The sequence below is a fragment of the Peromyscus leucopus genome, chromosome 11, assembly GCF_004664715.2.
Source record: "Peromyscus leucopus breed LL Stock chromosome 11, UCI_PerLeu_2.1, whole genome shotgun sequence".
In the NCBI taxonomy this organism is placed as follows: domain Eukaryota; kingdom Metazoa; phylum Chordata; class Mammalia; order Rodentia; family Cricetidae; genus Peromyscus; species Peromyscus leucopus.
Genome location: NC_051072.1, coordinates 7,141,164 through 7,164,474, shown reverse-complemented (window position 1 = coordinate 7,164,474; position 23,311 = coordinate 7,141,164). Strand labels below are relative to the sequence as shown.

At 41.0% G+C, this 23,311-nt stretch overlaps 1 protein-coding gene and 1 pseudogene across 1 annotated transcript in view; one reads left to right on the top strand and one right to left on the bottom strand.

Moving 5' to 3' along the window:
- Fbxl7 (F-box and leucine rich repeat protein 7) overlaps positions 1 to 23,311 on the bottom strand; it is a 373,299-nt gene that overhangs the window by 251,603 nt on the left and 98,385 nt on the right. The window contains exon 2 of the mRNA XM_028868169.2: positions 7,428 to 7,517. Coding sequence (XP_028724002.1) covers positions 7,428 to 7,517 — 90 coding nt within the window. The remainder of the gene's footprint in view (positions 1 to 7,427; positions 7,518 to 23,311) is intronic.
- On the top strand, positions 1,934 to 3,225 carry LOC114692447 (annotated as a pseudogene).

The window sequence follows — 23,311 nt, the reverse complement described above, 5'->3', positions numbered from 1 at the left end:
CACACACACACACACCAAACAAACAAACAAAAATCCCTAAAACACAGAAACAATAACCCCATGGATCCACTTAAAGGAAAAACATGCCACATATTCCAAATAATTATCCAATACCTTCCTATCAAAATAGTTTATAATTGCATGTCATGGATAACTTCAATTGCAATTCCCATTGGTAAGACTCTTTGCTACAATCTGTTCAGGATGTAGTAATTGTCACTTACAAACTTACTCTCAATAGTTTAGTGTAAAAACAACTTGAAATAACAAAATTTTATCTTACAGACATATAGCTCATGAAAGGGTTTCTTTGAATAATACTGGCAATGAAGAAAAAAATTATGAGTTGACAAGATAACTTCTCACATATAATTTCAAATTATATTTTGATAACATCTTATACATGATAGTCATAAATTTCCACAGACTAACAATGGAAAAATCAGGGCACCTGGGAGAGAAGCAAATTGGAGAGGGTAAGAAAGAATGGTTTGTAAGGAATGTACACCAAGGACGATATACAAATTATGAAAGGGTAACAGTGATATCCATTACTATGCACAGTTATCACATCTTAAAAACTATGAGTGAAGAGAAATTTTTAACAATTACAAAACAAGCACAAATAATTAATCTTAGGAAGTTGGGCTCATAGCCCATCCTTGTCACTTAGTAGTTTATATGATTTCAATCCGCACTTACCTTTTGAGTTCCCTTCCTCATCTTTCCAATGGAAGCATCAATGCCTATTTAGAGAGAGATGATGACAGAGCAACTTTCAATGCTGTCCTGCTCCTGAAAGCACTTGGATGCACTCAGTACAGGGGCCTCGACAATATTGTTTGTTGGATGAAACTGGGATGATAGCTCCATGAGCAAAGGCTTGCCACCCATGCATAAGGACCTGAGTTCAGATCCCCAGCACCCATGAAAAAGCTGAGTGCAGAGTCATATCTGTAGCCCCACAGAGGAGAAAGGGTAACTGATGCAGGAGAGTACCTGGAGCTTGCTAGCCAGCGACCTGAATTAGTGAGCTCCAGGGTCAGTAAGAGAACCTGTGCCAAAATGGAAGGTACAAAGTCACTGAGGAAGACATGTGATGTTGACCCCCACAAACATACATTTATGTGTGCACCCACATACATGTGCACATGCATACCACACACACATACAAACACAAAGTTCATTGAATAGTGACAAAAAGCCTCAAGGGCAAGAGGAACCACCCTGAGTTAAAAGCATGATTTTTTTCTTCCTTGGTGAATCACATTAACTTTGTTTAAGAATACACCCTCAAAGAAGTAGACAGAGCACAACACAAGACAGAGCAAATAAACAGAGCCATATGTCGTGGCACATTCGAATCAACTCTTTTTGGTGCAGGCCTAATTTGGGCACTGAAAATGTAGGAAACCACTGACTATATAAATAAGTGGGTGGATTTTGGTCCGGGAGAATATCACTATAAATTCTTTGGGAGTCAACTCATGTCACATGCCTCAAAGGAAAGACTTAAAATCACTTTCTCACCAGGACTCAAGTCAAGAGGCAATTCCACACAGCAGCATCAAGGAACTCTATTGGAAGATGAGTAGTGAAGTCACTGGGTAGGCTAAGGGCAGACTCCGTCCTCCTGCCAACAACCAGGATCCACCTGAGTCCAACACCCATTCTCACACCCTTCCACAGAGTCTGCCTTGGCCTAGCAGCAAGCCCATAATAATCATGCAGAGACAGAGGCCAAAAGAGATTAAACACTTCCACCCCCAGAAAATGACAGCTTGTTTTGGAGTTTTTTGTTTGTTGTTTGTTTGTTTGTTGTTGTTTTCAAGATGACAGAAGTTTTTTGTTGTTGTTGTTGTTGTTAGTTTGTCATTATTTTGCTCTAGTTTGTTCAATCCAACAGTGCTGAATCAAACTCCCGCTTGGCAATTTCTTCGGGGCTTATAATCTCAAGAAAATCATTTCATTCCCAGTGTCCCAGGTATTTCTTTGAAAATTTCTCTTTCCCATCTTGCAGGACAGTGGGTGAAAAAGCTGAGAAGCCTGAAACAACGAAGATGCAAACTGAAGCCAGGAAGCTGGTAGTCTCACCGCCAAAGCAGCAAAAAAAGGATGACGCTAAGATTTTAAGGCCCGAGGAGAGGAAGCCCCACTGAAGCCGAAACCCTGTCCTAGTTAGAGGACCTGGCAGGTACTCCTGCTCTATTCCAGAAAGGCCTTGAACAAAAGGAAATACTCATCCAAAAAGTCCAAGGTTGAAAAGAAGAAAAGGTAGATGATCTTCGCCACCGTCACAAAACCATGGCAAAAAGAATGGTGATAATTGGGTGGTGATGTTTTGCAAAATGCCTGGGTATTATCCTACCAAAGACATGCCATGGAAGAAGCTACTGAGCCGCAGCAAAATGTGCTTTTGCCAGCACACGAGATGGCCCTGTGCCGGCATCATTCCCAGGACCATCTGATCACTCTCACCTGCTGCTACACAGGCAAAAGAACGATTTTCCTGAAGCATCTGGGTAGTGGCTGCTACTTCTCACTGGACCTCTTTGCCTTCACAGAGATCTTCCACATAGAACACACTAGAAGTCTGTCGTTGCTACCTCTACAAAGGTCACTATTAGCCAAGTTAAAATTCCCAAACACCCTACTGATGTTTACTTCAAGAAGAAACAGCTGTGCATGCCCAGGCACCAGGATGGAGAGATCTTCTACATGTAGAAATACCAGTTAGAGCACGGCTGATCAGAACCCTGTGAGCTCCCACATTTTGCCCAAGATCAAAGTTGTTCCTCAGCTTCATGGCTAAGTGTGATCTCAGTTCACTCTGACAAATGGGATGCATCCTCACAAACTGGTGTTCTAAATCGCTAACGACTCAATTAAACAGTTACATATATTAAGGAGGAAGGAAAGATGGAACGAATGAACTGGCCAGTCCCTCATAGCCTCATAATCCTAGAACTGTGCAGATGACTAGCCTCAAAAGCAACATTTATAACACAACCACCACCCTTGATCGATCCCTGGGAGCAATCGCTGATGTGGCTGTGTTTAAAGAGAGGCTAGCTGAAATAACTTCATTTTACTCCGGAGCAGGAGAAAGACTGATCAGTTGAGATGTCACCTCAGAAGCCACATCCTCATGTCATGGGCAAAACTCATCTTGCTCTCCAGGAGACTTCACTACCTCACCCAGTCCACTGACAGTGCATAAGATGTGACTGTCACCGTTTGCGTCAAAGGCCATTCTCTTTAGGATAGAACATTTGACTAGATGGGAATGGCTTCCAAGAGTAGAAGATGAAGAAGAGCACAGCTGGAAGGAATTAGGCTGTGACGTGCAAGGTTAGCATGCAGATTATGCTGGGAGGATGAACAATGCCAGTTTCTACACTTGCACCTAAACCCCTCCCTGTAGTAGCTGCTCTCAACCTGTGGGTCGAAACCCCTTTGGTGCACTCACATATCAGATACCCTGCATCTATTTACACTATGATTAATAACAGTAGCAAAATCACAGTTAGGAAGTAGCAATGAAATAATTTTATGGTTGGAGGGGTAACTACAACATGAGGAACTGTACTAGTGTTGCAACATTAGCAAGGTTGAGAACCATTGCCCTATAGTATCAAGAAATCATGAGCTTAAAGTATCATAAGGAGTATTTATGGGCTGTAAAGAAATCCTGTATCAGTTATTAGGGAGCACTCTGTGCCTCCAGCCATGTTTTAGGAGTGTGTGGCTGAGCCAGAATGAAGATACACACAATGTTTTCAAGAGAACATTCCTTGTGGGTCTTAAATGCCATCCTCTGCTAAGTGTTATAATGCATACTATAATGCTAGGACTTGGAAACCAAGGCAGAGAGCCCACAAGTTCAAGGTCAGCCTAACCCACACAGAAAATCTCTAAATCAAAGGTTAAAAAGAAGCTCTTTCTCATGTATTTAACAAATTGTATTAACAAATATCAGGAAACACATGCTGTGTTGCGCCATCTTAAAGTAGATGCTGCACACTGACTGGCAGCACCAGGCTACTCACTGGCTCCTTTTGTCTTTCATGCCAAGCCATAGCCCCAGAGCAGGTATTACTACTTCCTTCTCCCCTTTCAAAGCTTAGAGGCAGCAATTTCAAGGTGTTTTTTTTTTACTGTGATTTACACACAAATCTGCAGAGGCGTCAGCTCCTTCTACAACCTTCATGACTGGCCAGTTAAAAATCATGGTCATCTTCTCAATGGTTGTCCTTGGGTCTACTTATAGTTAAACTTCCACTAGCATCCTCCACCCAAGTTAAAAGCAGATGTGACTATCCTTTTCTTCACGGCACACCATGTTCTCAATTTATACCACCACACATTGTATGGTAGAATCCATGTTTTCTAATATGGAACATAGCCAGTACCATTAGCCACACGATAGAGGTCAGACTCTAGTTCACACAGATATCTACACACATCACATCAAATGACAACAAAAGTCAGGGCCAATATAGTACCTTCCATTTCCTCCCCATCCCACCTAGTGGCAGCCCAGCACTCCTGTATGGTGTTTGCAACCCAACTGTTAATGTTCTCAAGAGCTCAGGGAAATTAATCATATATATTATTTATTGACTAATCAGTCTAGACCTTTAAACTCAGAGTCAGCCTGTGCTACCAGGAGGTAATACTGATGAAGTCAGAGGTGAAAAAATAAGAAAGGTCCAACAAACAAACCACTGTAAAAAGTCAGCTCCACTTTCATCAATTTTCTTAACATCAAACGTTAAACAGTGGGGATGGAGAGATGGCTCAGCTCTGAAAAGTACATACTGCTCTCCTGAGTTCAGATCCCAGCACCCGCATGTGGTGGCTCACAAATGCCTGTAACACCAGGACCTGGGAATCTAGTTTTTCCTTTGGCCTCCATGAGCAATTGCACATGCATGTGATCTCTCTCTCTCTCTCTCTCTCTCTCTCTCTCTCTCTCTCTCTCTCTCTCTCTCTCTCTCTCTCTCACACACACACACACACACACACACACACACACAATTTTCTTTTAATCTAAGGTTAAACATAATTCTTGACAATAGTGGGGAAAGAGTCAGAAGAGAGTTTTAATGGAGCCTCTGTCGTCTCTGTAGGAAGTGATGCTGGCCTTCTGTTACTCCACCAGATCATTGCCAAGAAGGGTCACCTGATAGTTTCCAGAAGGAAGCAACTCACACAACATCATATAAATCCACCTGTGCAGGTCAGAGAATGTGCCACCCTAATCATTCATCCTGAGAAGCAGCCTGAGGCCCTGTCATTTGGGGGGGGGGGGGGAAATTGGGCCTGGCTACTCACCATCCTACACAGGAGCATCTGCGTGGCAGGCAGCCCTCAAACACATTTCCCTAAAGCAAATGCCCACATTGCCTTTATAGTTTAATATTTTCAATTTTCATTGATCAGAAACATGCAGACAAAATGAACCTTCACTCTTTACCCCCCTCCTCCCTCACTCTCAGCAAAGGTTAACACATTCCTTTTTATTCTTTTTCAGCTCTCCAACTGAATGGCATCTTCCACAGAGTTGAGACTTTCCCCACTAAGATCTGGAAAGGAACTCCACACTAATTTAGCCCATTCTGTTTCATAAGAATATCAAATTTTCTTAGTCTTTTTTTCCCCCTGGTATTATTTTCATAATGTCAAAAATACAATCATGACAAAACGCATAAAAACTTGGTATGGAAACCAGTGCCTCTCTCTGGAAGGAAAAACAAAAGAAAAGAAAGCCTGAGGTCCCCAGGGTTAATTTCCTTTTTAAACATAGAGAGCAACATTTTTAAATGCATAAAATCCTAGAGTTTCTTTTCCCAATTCTTTCAAAAAAGCATCTACACTTCAGTATTTTCTATGTTTAAAGGGAAAAACAATAATGAGAAAACAAACACAGGCAAACACGGATGATTTCAAAGTTTATCTATTTCCATAGACATATGGATGTGGCAAGATTAACTGCCACACATTAGCCGGAAGAACTGAGAATCTCATAAAAGGAATTTCTAGCTGAAGAGAGCCAGCCACTCTGGATAAATGTAAGTCACTTTTCCTCTGCATTCTAGGAATGGAGCTGCCAAAAGCAAGTGGCTATAACCAAACAGCGAGGATTGCTCATTGACTCCACTGAATTTCAAGAGTGATCAAATGCCCCCCGTTTAACTTAGCAAGGTGGAAAATTAAAATTGGATTGCTACCTGGCCCTTTGCTGTGCTAAGTAGACCACACCAATCCATCTGCCTTAGGAGCTGCTGACACACAAGAAACAATGCAAGGTTCAAAACACAAATGAATAGGATCCAGCCATCCGAGCCACTTACACACTGGCTCGAGGATAATGAGCCCAGAGAAGGTCATTCTGTGCTCCCTGAAACCAGACAAAACTTACAGAAAGAGAAAAATAATCGTGGAGGAAAAGTATCACCATACATCAATCAAAACATAGACTCCAATACAGATAAACAGAACATACAGAACTCAAAAGGCCAACGTCAGTCTGTAAGCATGACTCCTCATGTTAAGAGCAGCAGACACTAAGCCCTGAAAACAAAAACTGGACACAAGCTTCCTCAGCACCCTGGACATTTGAGAAAATCAGGATGTACAAAATATGCAAAATTTTAAAAAGCCTTCTAGCATTAATGGCACAAAAAAATGACCTTTGTTGGATAATTAATCTAGAGGGAACTCTTACTCAGAAAGGAAATCATCCATTGTGTTTCACATTAAGACAAAATAATTGGGTCAACTTTCTACTAAAAATCACAGAAATAATTCTTCACTCAATTAAGGAATAGCTCAAAGCTTCTGGGAAGCAACTGAATTCCAGCATGTACTTCTGCAGAAACAGCTGTGGAATCCTTTATCAGTTATGGGTAAATGGATGTTCATGTTTATAGTGATGTCTTTTCACATATCATTTCAATAATGAAACAAAGCTTCTTTGCATATCCCAAACTTCAGTGATTAATTCAAGTCCTACACACGTGACCATCTTATTAGCATCATCCTGAATTTAAGGAACAATTATTTCATTCAATCTTGCAGGACTTTTCAACTTGTATCAAAAGCTCTCATATCATACCATTTTGCCATACTGGAAAATTGGTATATGATGTCATAGTGGCTTTTCTTGAGTCAGCTCATTACCTTTTTGCAAAATAATACCATCTGCCTTAACATTAAGACTCTTAAATCCCACCAAATCAACTTCATCGGAAGTACCAACACACTAGCCAAAGGGAATCTTGGGAGGTCATTGCCTACTCCTTTTTAATAATCTGATAGAGTCTCATGCCATAGACTAGATGAAAATCTCCCACATTTTCTTCATCTTGCAAACAGTCAGCTCTGTGAAAGGAAGATATAATATGAAGACCAGAGATGCCTACCTTCGCTGGTGGCCACATTCTTCTGGGCTTTGGTTGGCGTGTGATCTGTACTTGAACTCACGTCGGATGAGATGCTTGAGCTGCCTTTGCCTAGAGCAAAACAAGGAAAAAATAGCTTCTGAGTCTTGTAATCTCAGAACTGGACCATGCTTTTTATTCAGTCACACACTAAACTACTCGTTTCCAAGTAAGTGGCTCTAATAAAAAAGGTGGAGTTTATGGAAGGGTTTTGACTTATGTATTAATTATCTTTGGGGAAATACCTCACCCACATTAAAGTGGAATTAAAGCCCTCTTATTGCATGGCCTAATTATAAACTCAGACAAGATTATGAAACATGGCCAATGTACAAATATAATCTTATCTTGGAATAAATGTGTTTAAGTAAGTACACTTGGGGAGCACATCCACTGTATTAACACCACTATACACTTTTCATTTACTAGCACTGGAAATCTCAGAATGAATAATTACCAGACGAGCAAGAGCTGGCTGGCTTCACATGGCTCTATCACTTTAAGAACACAAATTCCATAAAAACCAAAAAAAAAAAAAAAAAAAAAATTGCCGGGCGGTGGTGGCGCACACCTTTAATCCCAGCACTCGGGAGGCAGAGCCAGATGGATCTCTGTGAGTTCGAGGCCAACGAGTTCCAGGAAAGGTGCAAAGCTACACAGAGAAACACTGTCTCGGAACCCCCCCCCCCCCCGCCCCCAAAAAAAGAACACAAATTCCACTGTTTAATATGACTTTCTGGAAAATAACAAAACACCAAGTGCATGGATTTGTGGACCAACAGTGGTCCTCAATCCAGGAAGCATTTTTTATATAATAAGATGCATGCCAATGTTTGGCGTCAACTGGTTGCCATAAGCATGACAGAGGTGCTGCTGGTACCTGGAGGACAGTGGCCAGGATTGCTGCTAAGTGTCTTAGGATCGACAGGACAGGTCCTCCACAAGAAAGAACTTTATAGCTTAAATTCCAGTCACACTTCAGTTGTGATGTTCTAGTCTACTTGAGTTATATATATATATATATATATATATATATATATATATATATATATATATATATATATCTGTTTCCACACAGGGGAGGCCCTGAGAGCTATGGTTGGAGATTTCAAAATGCTCCAAGTTACCTATGTCCTTGAGGATACCCAAGATTTCCATCTCCTCCCTGTAATTTAGATATACCTGTAGCACTGTAACTTTAACTAGCACAATACAGCAAAGTTGAAGGGATTTGGGCAATGTGACTAATATCCCCAAGTTAATAAAACTTTAATTAAGCAAAAGGAAGAATATCTTGTGTAGACTGAATGAGGTGAGTTCTTTGAGAGGGTCTAGAGGAAAGAGGACCTTCTGCTGTCCTTGAATCTCAAGCAGTAAATGTTAAGGTCAGGGTTAGGCCTGTGGAATGAAGTGGAATGAAGAAGAGGACCCCAGTTGCCCACAAAGACTATGGCTCTGGCTAATAGTTCGGTTGCAGCTTTGTATCACCCTGTGCAAAGGACTCAGTGAATGCATACCCAGAATCCTGACCCAACTGTGCAATAACAACAGCACCTCACTTGTGTTATATCTTCTTATGTCATAGTGATTTTTGCAATAACAGAAAACCCACTAACTATATTAAAGGTGCAATTGTTTCATTCCACGAGTTATGATAAAAAAAAAAATTTACAGTGTGCCAAGAAGCACTCTTTTCTAATAATCCACCCAATGGCATATTCAGGGCATTTCATAGTTACTTTCTACCAAACTGTTGACATCTTAACCCCCCAGGACACAGCATTAAGAGATGAATGGCTTGGGGGGTAATCAGATCATGAGAGTGTAATCCTCATAAATGGCATCTGTATCCTTGTCAAAGAGCTCCCTGCCTTCTTCTGCCACATGAAGGTACAATAGAACAGCAGTATACAAACCAGGGAGCAGGTCCTTAGCAAGAACCAACTGTGCAGGCACCCCAATCCTTAACTACCAGTGTTTAAACTGTAAGGAATAGGTTTGATTGCATATAAGCTACCTAATCTTGGGTATTTTGTCATTGTATCCCATATGGACGAAGCCAAGTCTGAATGAGTAAGCTCATGATCTAATTTCACAGAGTAGAACAGCATAAAGTCTTAGATATAAGGAGCTTTCAGGATTCTGTCTCCTATGTTGAAAGTCATGGAAAAATCCAAGTTCATGGGTACTGTCACCTGAGCAGGCAAGACAAATGGGTGTTCCCCATTACCACTGCCCTTAACTCACTGTGACTTAAGGCTCCAAAACAAGTCTGCTATTTAGAGTCACAATGCTTTCACAAATGCTTCCCTCCGCATTAAGTGAGATGCTACAGTAACTGTTTTTGTTTGGGTCTAACCAACCTCTTGGATTGGAGCCTTTGGTGGTAGAATGACATGGTGAGTCACTTGCCCACTTAGAAGTATGTGAACTTGGTCTCTGACCTCAGTATACATCTCCTTTGCTTTGTAATCTTGGACATCCACTTTCCCAGGCTCCCTTCTGTGCTGGAAGTTCAGCAACTGTATCTGGCAGGGGAGGTGCTTAAGCTGAAAGATTTCTGCTGGCTCAAATTGTTAATGACTCTGAGTCCATTAGATTATTCTTCAAAGCCAAGTAACATAAACACTCCCTTTAACAAGGCAAAAATATTATTGTACACCACCTAATACATAGACTTAAATTATTTTAATTATGTTATTGCTTAGTGAATGTGCAAATGGAAAACTTAAAATAAATTCCATATGTTCTACCTCTGATTCAACAAGAAAAGGAAAACAAAATAACAAATTAAGCTCGAAATAACATAACATATAACATTAAAGAGTAACAGCATTAATTAAATACAATAGGTGATGGTGTTTTTTGCAGAGATTAAGTTGCATTTCAAATCTTAAACACTGGCTGCTAAAGACAATATGTGCCTGGATTGAAGATGTCTCTGCTGCTCTGAGATGTGAGAATTCATTCCACCTGTCCATCACTCCTTGCAATGAACTCAGGAATTCCTTTGGTTTTTTTGCAGATAGGGTCTTACTATGTAGCTGTGTCTGGTCTGGAACTTGCTATGTAGATCAGGCTGGTCATGAAATCACAGTGATATGCCTCCTTCTGCCTCCCAAGTGCTGAGATTAAAAATAGAGGTGATAGGGGTAGGCTGGGGGGGGGGATGAGAGAAGGGTCTATGGTTGGCATGTAAAATGAATAAAAAAAAATGTTAAATAAAAAAGAAATGGCTGTTACCACAACAGGCAGGGAGTTCTCTCTTACAACAAAGTAGACCATCATCAGAGCTTCATTTGGTCTAATTTCATTGTTCACATCTTCAGGTTTTTGCTTTTCTACACTATCAATCCAAAATCATTGCAGAAAAGTCCTCCCTTAAGAGAGAGTCTTACAACAGGATTCCTCTGCAGTGAAGCCAAGATGCCATGTCCAAAGAGTCTCACAGCATATAGTAAGACTTACTTACATGTCAATGGACTAATTTGTTTTTTGAATACTTGCACACAGTGAGTAATGATTAATTAGATCAGAATACTCAGAGTATCTATCACCTTAAATGACCATTCCTTTGTTTTGGAAGCATTCATTTTTATACTGTCATCACATTGAAAGTCCAAAGATAATACATGCCTGAGGAAATTCTCAGTCACCAATGGAAATGTGTGTGTACCCTCTCTGTCTTGTGAAGGAAGAAAGGGCATAAAGGTGAAGCAACAATGATGGTCATTGGTGGTACCATATGGAGCTGGCTGCAAGCACCTGGATTGTGCAGTGCACCCTCATACTTTAGATGTTTCACCATATTAAATATTCGCTATGCTCTCAATTGTGCTTCTGAATCTCCTTATTGCTCCTCAAAGAAAATGATGGATTTCTCCATTTGCTAATTATCCCTACCAACACCAGTACAACATCATCGTTGTGATGGACCGCTACTAAACGGTGAGTGTGTACATACATCCATTTTGTGCACAAAAAGAGCAAGGGTGTCTTGCTCAGGAAACACGTTTTGTCCCCTTGAGGGGAAGACTCACTCCATTGACATTGCATGTCCTTCAATGAGTAGACGTTTTGAAAACACATTAACATCTAATGCATTAATTGAGGAATGCCAGATAACAGGAGCTCAAGTCCAGTTGGTTCTCACAGTTTGAGGTGGTTACATTTTATGATGTGACCACAAACACAAAAGCATTGCTCTGAAAGGTCATAGGAACCCCTGCTCACAACATTTTCATTAACAAATCAATGCAAACTCTGGTTTTATATGTGTTTCTCTTCAAAGTCAGCATGTTTGATGTGCTTTTGGCTCATTTACATTGAACTTCAGGCCAACGGCACCGTAAATCCAGCCTGGATGAGGATAATCTATATGGGACATCAGAGTCTGTTTTTAGGAATGCTAGAAAGCTTTTAAGAACTATGCCTGAGACATTTTAAATGGCAAAATTAGCAAGAGACCGTAGCGATAAATAACATACCAGTAAACAGACCACAAATGAACACCGGTAATGGCTGAAGGTATGGTACAGTGGCAGATTACTTACCTAACATGTACAAACCCCTGAGCTTGATCCCAGTAATGAAAAAAAAAAAAAGGCAAAATAACAAGAATAACAACACAAAAGATGAAGATGGCCTACAGTGGGAGACAAACGGCAGAGTGTTCCCTCCCTAAACTTCTCATGAGAACATACTCATTAGAAGACAAAGTTTTCATTATCTATGTGCAGGGCTCTGGGTGACCAATAAACATAGGTATTGATTTGAGTGGCTACAGGCAGATGAATTGGAGAATATATTATCTGTCAATATGAGGGTCGACTACATATCATCATGCATTAAACATGGTTCTGCATCTGGTGGCCAGATTTCATGATGACTATGATGTGTGGCATGAAGGATTCAGAGTCCAGAAACCTAAGTTCCTGCCTGTAGTTGCTACTTCCTGTGGTGATATTTTATCTGTGCTTTAATAAATAAACCTTGCCTGGAGATCAGAGGGAATAAGAAGCCATTTTAAATAAACAAAGAAGTCAGGTGGTAGTAGCACATGCCCTTAATCCTATCACTTAGCAGGCAGGGTCTTTGTGTGTTCAAGGCCACACTAGGGAACAAAGCCAAGCGTGGTGACACATGCTTTTAATCCCAGTACCAACCATAAAGGTCTGGTGGTCTGTACAAACAGACAGAAAGTGACAGAGCTGTGTAGGAAGAGGAAGTGATGTGGCTGGGCTAAGACAGCCAATGAGAGAACAGAACAGAAAAGGCATATAAACGTGAGGAGACAGGAAGAAGCTCTCTTTGGAAGCTGCAGAATTGATGAGGCCAGGTTGGCTGGTGGCTTTCCCTATTTCCCTGATCTCCCTAATGTTTTTTATTTAATAAGGCCATTTAGAAATTCATCTACAACTTCCTAGTCTTGGAAAGACAATTAAGCCCTCTCTGTCTTATGAAGATAATTTCGGCATTGTACAGTTATTCTAGTCATTAAAAAACAACTCAGTTACATTTCTAGAGATGGGGAAAGCAGCTCAGAAATACCCAATTTTTTAGTACAATTGGCTTCGTGTTATATATATCACCACGGTGTTCTCATCTGCCTTACACCCGGCATCATAACCAGTTCTCCAGTTGTTCAAGAAGAGAAAGATGTAGTTGAGGCAGAGTAGTTGAGAAGAGAATAAAGAATTAGGTGTTAAATGATATCAAAGATGGAGAGGCAGAGCCAGGTGAATCTCTGTGAGTTCGAGGCCAGCCTGGTCTACAAAGTGAGTTCCAGGACAGGCTCCAAAGCTACACAGAGAAACCCTGTCTTGAAAAACAAACAAACAAACAAACAAAACATGAAGGAGGAGGAGGAGGAGGAGGAGGAGGAGGAGGAGGAGGAGGAGGAGGAGGAGGAGGAGAAGAAGAAGAAGAAGAAGAAGAAGAAGAAGAAGAAGAAGAAGAAGAAGAAGAAGAAGAAGAAGAAGAAGCAGAAGCAGCAGCAGCAGCAGCTTAGCCGGGCAGTGGTGGTACACACCTTTAATCCCAGCACTCAGGAAGCAGAGCCAGGTGGATCTCTGTGAGTTCAAGGCCAACCTGGGCTACAGAGTGAGTTCCAGGAAAGGTGCAAAGCTACACAGAGAAATCCTGTCTCAAAAAACCGAAAAAAAAAAATGATATCAAAGATGGAAGATGCATTCCACTGAAGTTGATAAATGTTATTTTATAACTTCATTAATTAATGCTCAGATAATTATAATCCCTGCCATAAAGAAATCAACTGGTGGGTCAATTATTTTGGCTGTTTCAGACACATTATCAACCCAGGGATGCCAGCAGAACCACATGCCTGCTTTCACACCATCAAGAACAAATATTGGGCTTTTCCCAATATTTGAAAATAAAGATGATATCCATTCAATGCGATCTCATTCATGAAGGATTTAAATTTCTTTCCTTTAAAAATCCCCCTCCCCCAAACAAACTGAACCTATTGTTGAGTACACAAGGGTGAAATAATAGTTCTTAACCCATGGCCACACAGTCTGGTTAAAATCAGGAAGTCATAAAGCAAAAATGACGTGAATGTGGGATAGAGACCTCTAGGGAGGTGAATGGCAGGGAGGGCATGACAGGGGGAATGGAAACTAAGAGACGGTGGGGAGGAACTGAGAGTAAACAGAATGCATTGTATCCAAGGATGAAATGGCCAAACAATAAATTTTAATCAATTATAAAATTAATAAAAATCACCACATGCAAAATAGAAACAAATTTTCTTTTCTTATTTCATCCCTGGTGCCCTCATTGTTTTTTCAAGTAATTGAAACAAGATGGCCAGAATTTCTGCTGTGAGCTATAGAAGGACAAGAACAGATGTCATAGAAAACTCAATGTATAAAAAGAATATAGAGTGGGTCCTCTAATGTCTAATATTCTTAAGAGTCTAAGAAATGTCTGGCTTTACTCTATGAACCCCTGATTGTGTATGTTAAATCCATCACATGAATTACAGACACAGATACCAAACACAAACTACCCAAGCATGTTTAGGCAGCCAAATGGTTGTCTCCACTGTACTTCCTGGTTTTCTCTACCACTTTGCTTTCAAGCTGCTATTTTCAGATGGTGAGAGCCTGATTAGATATTAAATGCCCATATTAGGTATCCACACCAAGAGAAAGAAAACATTTCAATATCTCAGTAATAAATCAGAGGAGCACTGAGTCATAGTTATTTATTGAGTTCACTATCCCATCACTCATTACTATCTTGAGATGGTTCCTAATCTAAATTGATCCACAGTTTAAATATTGGAATGCAGAGAATAACAATATGAATCACCTCAAAGAACTAGTTGCCTTCATCCCTTGCCTAGGTTCATATTAGTTTTTAAAAGACACTGAAAGCAAATTGTAAGAATGTATTAGGTCTTTCAGGCCAAGGTAGAACAATTTAATTGGTGATTTGCTGAGGACTAGAGACCTTCAGGAAGAGTGAAGAGGGACAGAATCCCAAGAACTCTGCTGTATTTGTGTGTAAATGAGAAACATCAGCTGGTGCTTCTGTCCTATTCTCTGTACTATAAAAGTCAGAAGCAGTGGATTAGAAGAGAGAGGCTCATTTGAGTGCTGCTCTGGCCCAGGGATTGGCAAAGAATGTAAAGAAATGATGCCATAGAAGGTTGTACCACCTCCAGGTTGAGCCGGATGGCCAGTGCTTTGGGCCACAGTGGATCCAGAGGAGAGAAACCACAAATGACACATTTCTGTGCTGAGTGAGCCCTGGGATCCTCACACACCTGCTACAAAGACCTGCACTTGGAGACTAGAGCTGGACAGCCAGGATGCTTGGGGCTTCCCCTCTCTCCCCTGGTAGGGACCTATGTGCTTCTCTGTAGAGCTTCAGTTTCAGGCATATAGTGAGTTTACTTGGAGAGAGCGGGGAGAGGGAGGGATGCTTCCCATTTCACACAGAACCAGCAGGTGAAATGTCAACCCTTGGCTTAAACCATCTTGGCTCTAAAAAGAGATAAAAGAGATACATGATCATTTTTAGTCACGTGAGCTCAGAGGCTGACAAAGGAAAAAAAATAACTAAATAGAAAATTTTAGCAAATGAACAAGCATGGTGTGATGTGTCTTAGTACTACCCATTTTCTTAATAGAGAAAGGTTCCCTTCAGTAAAAACCCCTAAAGCTTTCCTTTATTATTCCAGGAAGGAATAGTTACTAGTAAGGAAAAGAAGAAAAGGAGGTGAATTCCACACCACATCCTAAAATACATAAAAGGCCACAGCCTGGCCAAAGCCTACAGAATACAAAATGGGCTACTCAAGAGGGTGGGAAACTAGAGTCAGAATACTGGCATTAGAATCTTGGCTTGGCCAATAACTTAGCCGCACAACTGTGGGGATGGTCCCTGTTTTCCTAACACTTCAGTTTCTTCATTTGAATAATTGATTAATAGCACACACAGAAAAATCTTACAGAAACACAATGAGAAATGCTAATCTGGTAAGGAAGGTAAGTTGCCTATGATGATACATGTAATAAACAACAAACATGACATTGTCTGGCACTCATTCTTCCTCTTATTCTTACTCAGTTATTCAGCAGATACAGGCTAAGTTGACTGCACACAGAGTACTATGGTCAGCATTAGAAAAATGAAGACAGAGAACACTGCAACAAATCACAGGTACTTGAATATAACTAAATATGAGCAAGAGTATGATTGTTCCAAATTAAGCTTTTCAGCTGATATTCTGAAATTCTGCTTTCTTTTTTAACTTTCTAAAGGGCAAAGGAATGGTCAGTATTCAAACACTGTCAGATTCACAAATTGCATTTTCTTGTTTTATTTCTAACACTAATCCTAGCCCACTACAAACTTTTCCTGAAACAATGATAATCAAGACTCATTGATTGAAAGTCATCTGTCTTTTCCATCTGATTACCAGCTCCAGATGGGCAGGTTCTGCATCTGTTTCCTTCACGTCTGGATCCCTGTGCTGCTTGGCCTACACTATGGACACTCGGTACATGTATTAAACCGTTTACATAAGTGGCTGGCTATAGGGATGAAGTAGAGATTTATCCTATTCTGTTAGTGCTGGTCCCATGGTGCTTTCTAAGAAGCACCATTCAAACCCATGCTCACTCAACAAAGTCTATGCAATCATTCTGCTTAGAGCTTGCAAAACATAACTTCCAAAACACGTACGGATTCCCAGTGGGGACATACAGAATAGTAGTCTGCATTAGTTTCCTGGAAACATCACAATAAATTACTCCTAGCTAGATGATTTAAAATAACAAAAAAAGGTATTATTTCACAGTTATGAAAACTACAAGTTTGAAAGCAAGGTGTTGACAAGACCATGTCCCCCTGAAGGCCTCTATGGGGAATCTGATGCAAATTTCATTCCTAGCTTCAGCAGGTTGCCAGCCATCCCGGAAGTTCCTTGGTTGGTGGCAGCCTAATTCCAATCTCTGCCTGGGTCACCAAGCAACGTCCATCCCTCTGTGGCCTCTGCCTCTTGTAAGAACATTACCAGTCATGCATCAGAGGCTGCTCTGGCTCTCTTGGCCCTCAATTCAGTTAGCTGCATCTGCAACCACCTCATTCTCAAAGCAAGGTCCTATTGGCATGTTCCAGAAAGGACAGGAACTTCAGAAGAGAGAGAACACATTTCACTCCGGTGTGAACTCAAGCATTATTTTCTGAGAAATTAAGCAGGAAACCCCATCCCAAAATGTTGTCTGGGTACTTGCTCAAGTTTCACCATGTGGCAGCATCATTATGGGTGGGAAAGCAAGATGAGCCAGTAAGATTTAGAGTGTCCTTGAATTCAAGAGGGTTGGGATGCCCCGTTTGAGGAAAGGCAGCACTGAGCACACAGGCTAGATGGTTTCGTAGTGAAAAGGTAGGCACCTTCTCACTGGCGACATCCGGACAGAGCCCACTCCCCTGAGCCACACACCCACATACCGGTCTTCAGGCAATTCAGTGAGAGTTAACACAGATGCCAGCTGACACAAAGACAGATGCTGCCGCTGCTGTTGCTGCCACTGACAGATGGTGCTTTCACAGCTGGTGTTCTGAACAGAGTAATGAGAGGCTCAGAACCATGGACAGGCTAGAGCCTTCATGCATGAATGCAGAATTTCCATTGTAATGTAAGTCGCTGCGAAGTCATTCTTGTGCTAATAGCATCACTACAATTTATTCCAGTAATTAATTTCATCACAAACACCCAAGTTCTGAAGAGCTACTGTGGCTCATGCACCCTAAGGAATCTGTGCACAAGGGAAGAGTACACTTGCTGTTCCGGAGGGTCACCTCCACTTCAGTGTGACCTGAGAACCTTCAAAGCCATGTACTCCCTCCTAGCATTGAGCCTAAGTTTGCACAAGTCCATGAGGGCCTCTTCTGATTCACTTATCCGTTTCATCCCTTCAATATCCTGTGCCACACACAATTCAGAGAATCATCACAGCCACGAGGTTTCCTTCTGAAGAGCTTTTCTTTTACTTTCTTTTTATTTATTCAATGTGTCTTTTACATCATGCATCTTGATCCCATTCATTTTCCCATCCCTTCGCATCCCTTTCTGCCTTCAAACTCCCTCCAAAAAAAAATTAAACAAAATTTAAGAGAAAAAAAAAGAAGAAAAGGAGAAAAATTTTAAATCCCATCATGAAAGCTGCAATGTGCCACAGTGAGTTATGCAGTAAACCCCTTTGTCCACATATCTTTACTTTAGAAGAGTTATTGGTTTGAGGCCTCCAGTTTCTATTACAATATGGATGTTGGGCCCTCACTGGACTCTTCTTGGATATTCTGTTGTTGCCCTGTGTTGTGGAGATCCTGCAGCTCTGGGTCTGCAGGTCAGGCCCCTTCATGCGCTCCACCCGATCATAGATGGGGTGGATGCTGGAGCAGGCCAGTTGGTGTAGATGGGGGAGAATCAACCCCAGGACATGAAAGCCGAGCTTGTCTCACCCCCTGCTCAATGCTGCAAGGGTAAATTAGCTGGAACAATACTGGAGAGCTCACCCTGGCAGTGAGGACAGGAGAAAATGGGCGTGTTGACCAACCCTGCAGCTGCCCAGGCCCTGAAACAGGATTATGAATTGGTCTGCTGCAGAATTTTGAGGGTAGGAAAAGAGTAGAATGAGGGAAAGAGTGAGTATTTGCCTCTGAGTCTGCAGCTGTTTGTGGACTGGTCCCAGGCTACAATTAGACAGTAACAGACAGTTGGAAATTACTGCCACTTGCTGACTCCAGGTGTTTTGCAAACACCTTCCCATGCATTTTCCTTAATTATCATTGATGGTCAATCTAAACCAGTGAAAATACTTTACACAGCTTTCAGGCTCCTTGTTGTCCTTCTTTCACACATAGCAGCAACCAAGAGTGAAAAGGGAAGGAGGAATAGCGTCTGCATATTTACATCAGATGCAAAACAATCAAGATCTCATCACTTGCAACCATACATGGGCTATTCAGTAAAAAATCAAAATCAAAAACAAGACACAGGCAATAGCCTATTGTCAAACATCTATACATGGAAACAAACAAACAAACACACACACACACACACACACACACACACACACACACACACAAAAAAAAAAACAGCCTTGATTTGATAAGACATTTATAGCACACATCTCTCCTACCACAGTGAAGATTTGGGAACCAAATGCACAGGAATCCCCAGCTCAGATCCAGTTTCTCACTGACCAGCAGAAGGTCTGAGACAGCTAACCAATGCTTCTGACATCCATCCCTCATCTCTCCCAGGGGAGGGCGAAGCTAAAGGAGAGAGCTTGGAGATTCTTCTAAACTTTCCACTTGTACGTTCTTTATAAGCCTCCACTTAAAACTGTATCCACCCTCGAAGAAAACTATAAACTATTTCACCAGTAGGAGACAAGCTCCAGAAACACCTAAAATGGAAAGGCACATCCTTCTCCCTATAATAACAATGGCACACATACATGTACTCAGGAGAACACACACACACACACACACACACACACACACACACACACAATATACATGCACACCTACAAAATGTATACATTCCACCTCCACAGATAATCCACATACACATTGTATTAGTTCCTTTTCTCATTGATGTGACAAACAGTATGACAAAAACTTCCTGGAAGTTCCTGGAAGGAGAATTAAATGTGGTACATGGTTTCAGTCCGTGGTGTCTTAGCAACAAGCATATGGGCAGAGCATCATGATAGAGCATGTAGAGAAAGATGCTGTTAATCTTATAGCAGACAGAAATCTGAGAGGGAGAAAGGGGTGATATCAGGCTAACATTCAATGACATGCCCTTGGAACCTACCTTCTGCTGCTAGTTGCCATCTCTTAGCAGCTTCCATATCCTCACTAAATACCACCACCAGCTGAGGAACAAGCCAGAGAGGGAAATTCACATCCAAGCATAACATAAATATGTATCTAATCTGCAAAAGCACAGGTAGACTATTTCAAGTTATGTCTTTGAACCTCTGACATTTGAAGTTGCCAACCTAGTAGAATTTTTAGTCTCCAAATGACGGTCCACATGTTCCTGCTTCTTTAGATCATTCTTACTCATCACTCATCTCTTCATCTTTCTTTGGAGTGAGAGATAGTTTCTTCAGGTTAATAAAGGGAAACTGTAATCTCATTCCACAGGAATGGAAGTTTCTCTGAGAACCAGCCAGTGAATGTCTGTAGCTGAAGTTTTCTCTAGTCCTGCCCAGCCCCACAGACCCCACAACCACTTATAAAATAATCACTCAGCTTATATTAATTAAGCTTCTCGGCCACTAGCTCAGACCTACCACTGACTACCTCTTACACTTAAACTCAGCCCATTTCTGTTCATCTATATGTCACCACATGTTCCATGGCTTTACCTGTTGGCTTTACATGCTGCTCCCTGGACGGCAGGCTGGTGTCTCCTGACTCAGCTTTCCTGTTCCCAGAATTCTCTTCTCTGCTTGTCCTGCCTATACTTTCTGCCTGGCTACTGGCCAATCAGCATTTTACTTATACAGAGCGATATCCACAGCTAATGTCAGCAAGGGGACAGCCCTCAATGGCAAGGGCCCTTCCACTCCTGAAGCCTCAAGGGAAAAAAGGGCAACAGGAGTACTCTGCAAGGAATACCTGCCCCACTGGAAGTCTGCTCTGTCCTCTGATAGCATAGCTGCCATATGTCACCTCCAGTGTCAGGTAATGCAGCCTGTCCTAGGCAATCAATGCAGGCCTATATCTTCCCTGTCCCATGAAGGAAGGGCAGAGAGATGGCCAAAGTTGTTCAATGCTAAAGGATAGGTCTTTCTCTTCTCTCTCTCTCTCTCTCTCTCTCTCTCTCTCTCTCTCTCTCTCTCTCTCCCTCCCTTTCCCCCTATATATATATACACATGTATTATCATATATAATATTATAGCATATAATTATATCATTATAACATATAATATATAAATTGATACATAGATAATATATAAGTATTATATTTCAACAGCAGCAGGTATCAATAGTATCCATACTACATCAAGAAGAGCTATGATTTGACTGACTCAAAGGTGGAAGCTTCATCTCCAGTGCAGTTGTATTAAAGACAGACCTAATGAGAGGCAACAGTATCATGTGGGCACTGCTAGCTATCATGAGAGTAGTTGCTAAAAACTGATGTCATCCCTCCTGTTTTTCTTTTATATGACCTCATTTGACCTTTCATGTCTTGCCATGACACAGTACATCACAAAAGCCTTCACCAGACACCAACAAGATTATAGAGCCGGACTCTCCAGCTAAATCATAAGCTAAATAAACTTCTTTTTCAGATGAGTTAGTCAGCCTGGATTTTAGAGCAACATAAAATGGAGTAGGAGAAAAGGAAGTGTGTCTTATTTATTTTTCTGTTGCTATGATAAAATGTCCCCCCAAAAGCATCTTAAGGAACAAAGGGATTGCTATGACTCAAAGTTTAAGGCAGTTACAGATTGCATCTACAATCAGGAAGCAGAGAGCAATGAATGCTTGTGCTCAGCTCTCTTTCTCCCTTTGATACAGTCTAGGCCCCTGCCCAGGAAACAATTTCACCCACAGAGGGAGAGTAGGTCTTCCCATCCCAATTAACCTAATTAAGATTGCCTGCCACAGGTATGTCTAGACATCCGTCTCCCAGGTGATCTCAACAAGTTGTCCCTCAAGACTAACCATCACAAGGGTGCAATTTCTAATGAAGATACACATGGCAAAACAGGAGTATAGACTGTAATCAAGGAAAGGTATCACTGACATGTTACCAGCTGAAATTGCTAATACTAGACTAATCCATGGAGTGAGGCGATGAAAGTCAGAAAATCCTGTCTGCTACATGAGGTAGTAAATGTTGAAGGTAATTTTTTTTTGATAAATAAAACTATAGCTTGAATTGAGGGAGAAAAATATGTAACATCAGTATGTATTTGTATACTCCTAACTCCACATGCTGACACTACAAAAGGCAGAGTAAATATAAAACAATAATGGGAATAGTGATGAAATTTAATGTCTTAAATAAGCACAACCAAGTAAAGAAAATAGTATGCGTAACCACATGATAAATCCAGTATGACTTGTAGACCCTAACAAATAGTCTAATTTTCTCTGTGCAAGGACCAGATGACTCCATAGGCCGTTCTTCTCCTAAAAACTTCAATTCAACTTCCATTTATAATCTATGTTGTATTTTTTTCAAAGCTTTATGCATTAAAAATATCACTCTCCCTAAATTTTGCATTTATGGTCCTTTTATCATATAAATTGTGGTCATAACCTAAGTGAAGGTTTTCAGGGGCCACTGGAGGGAAAGGGCTCTCTCTGTAAAGGAGATACATCAAGCAAAATAAATCTTGCCTAAACCTGGAATTGTTCTCGAACATAGAATATAATAATTTTTCTTTGGCTAGAAGAGGTCAAATACTCCAGGGACAGCTGTTGCTTCCTTCCTCTGATGCATTGACTCTTGATTAATAATCATAAAATTCCCCAGCATGCTTACCCCCACGCTCTTCCGGCACAAAGGCAACACTTCAGCCATAAAGGTGTCAAGAACATGTGGACTACCCTCACATCTGAAGGATAAGAAGGACCCAGGGATTGAAGCTGAAAATATGAACTTTAAAATGTTCTCCACTCTAGACCTTCCTCTTCATTGTCTTGTCAAATTTAATATTCACAGTCTAAAAGCAAACTGTACGTGATGAATAAGCTAAGGAACCCAGTTAGAAATTCTAGAGTATGTTTATGACGTGTGTGTGTGTGTGTGTGTGTGTGTGTGTGTGTGTGTTCATAAAAATTTGAGTGGAATGTAATTTATAGACCTTTGACTCATTTAAATATAAAGTAAGAATTTCAGGCATCTGAGATGCTCTTTTTTCCTCACTATGATAGTATCTAGGGAGATGTTTTTAAATACATAGTTTGAGACAGGCAGAATAATCTTACTGCCTTAAAGATTTATATATCACTTATAGATATGAGATGGAATCAAATATAAAAAGGAGTATTTTGGCTTGTTTTCCCCCTGGCCCCTTCTCACTCATTCTAACGTATGAGAGATGAGATGGAGTGAAGATAAATACACTGAAATGCTTTTGTTGTGCTATTCTCCAAATATAAAACAGCCATTTCCATGACCCCCGGTAACCAACATGTGTGGAATATGGGTTTTTCTCTCTAGTAATCAGAAAGCAAGCCATCAATTCTGTAGCAAGCCATGAAATTCTTCATTTGGGTATCCATTGTTTCAACATCTGACAAGGTAAGGTGAGGTTCACTTATTCTGACTAGGGAGAGGGTCTGGTCGC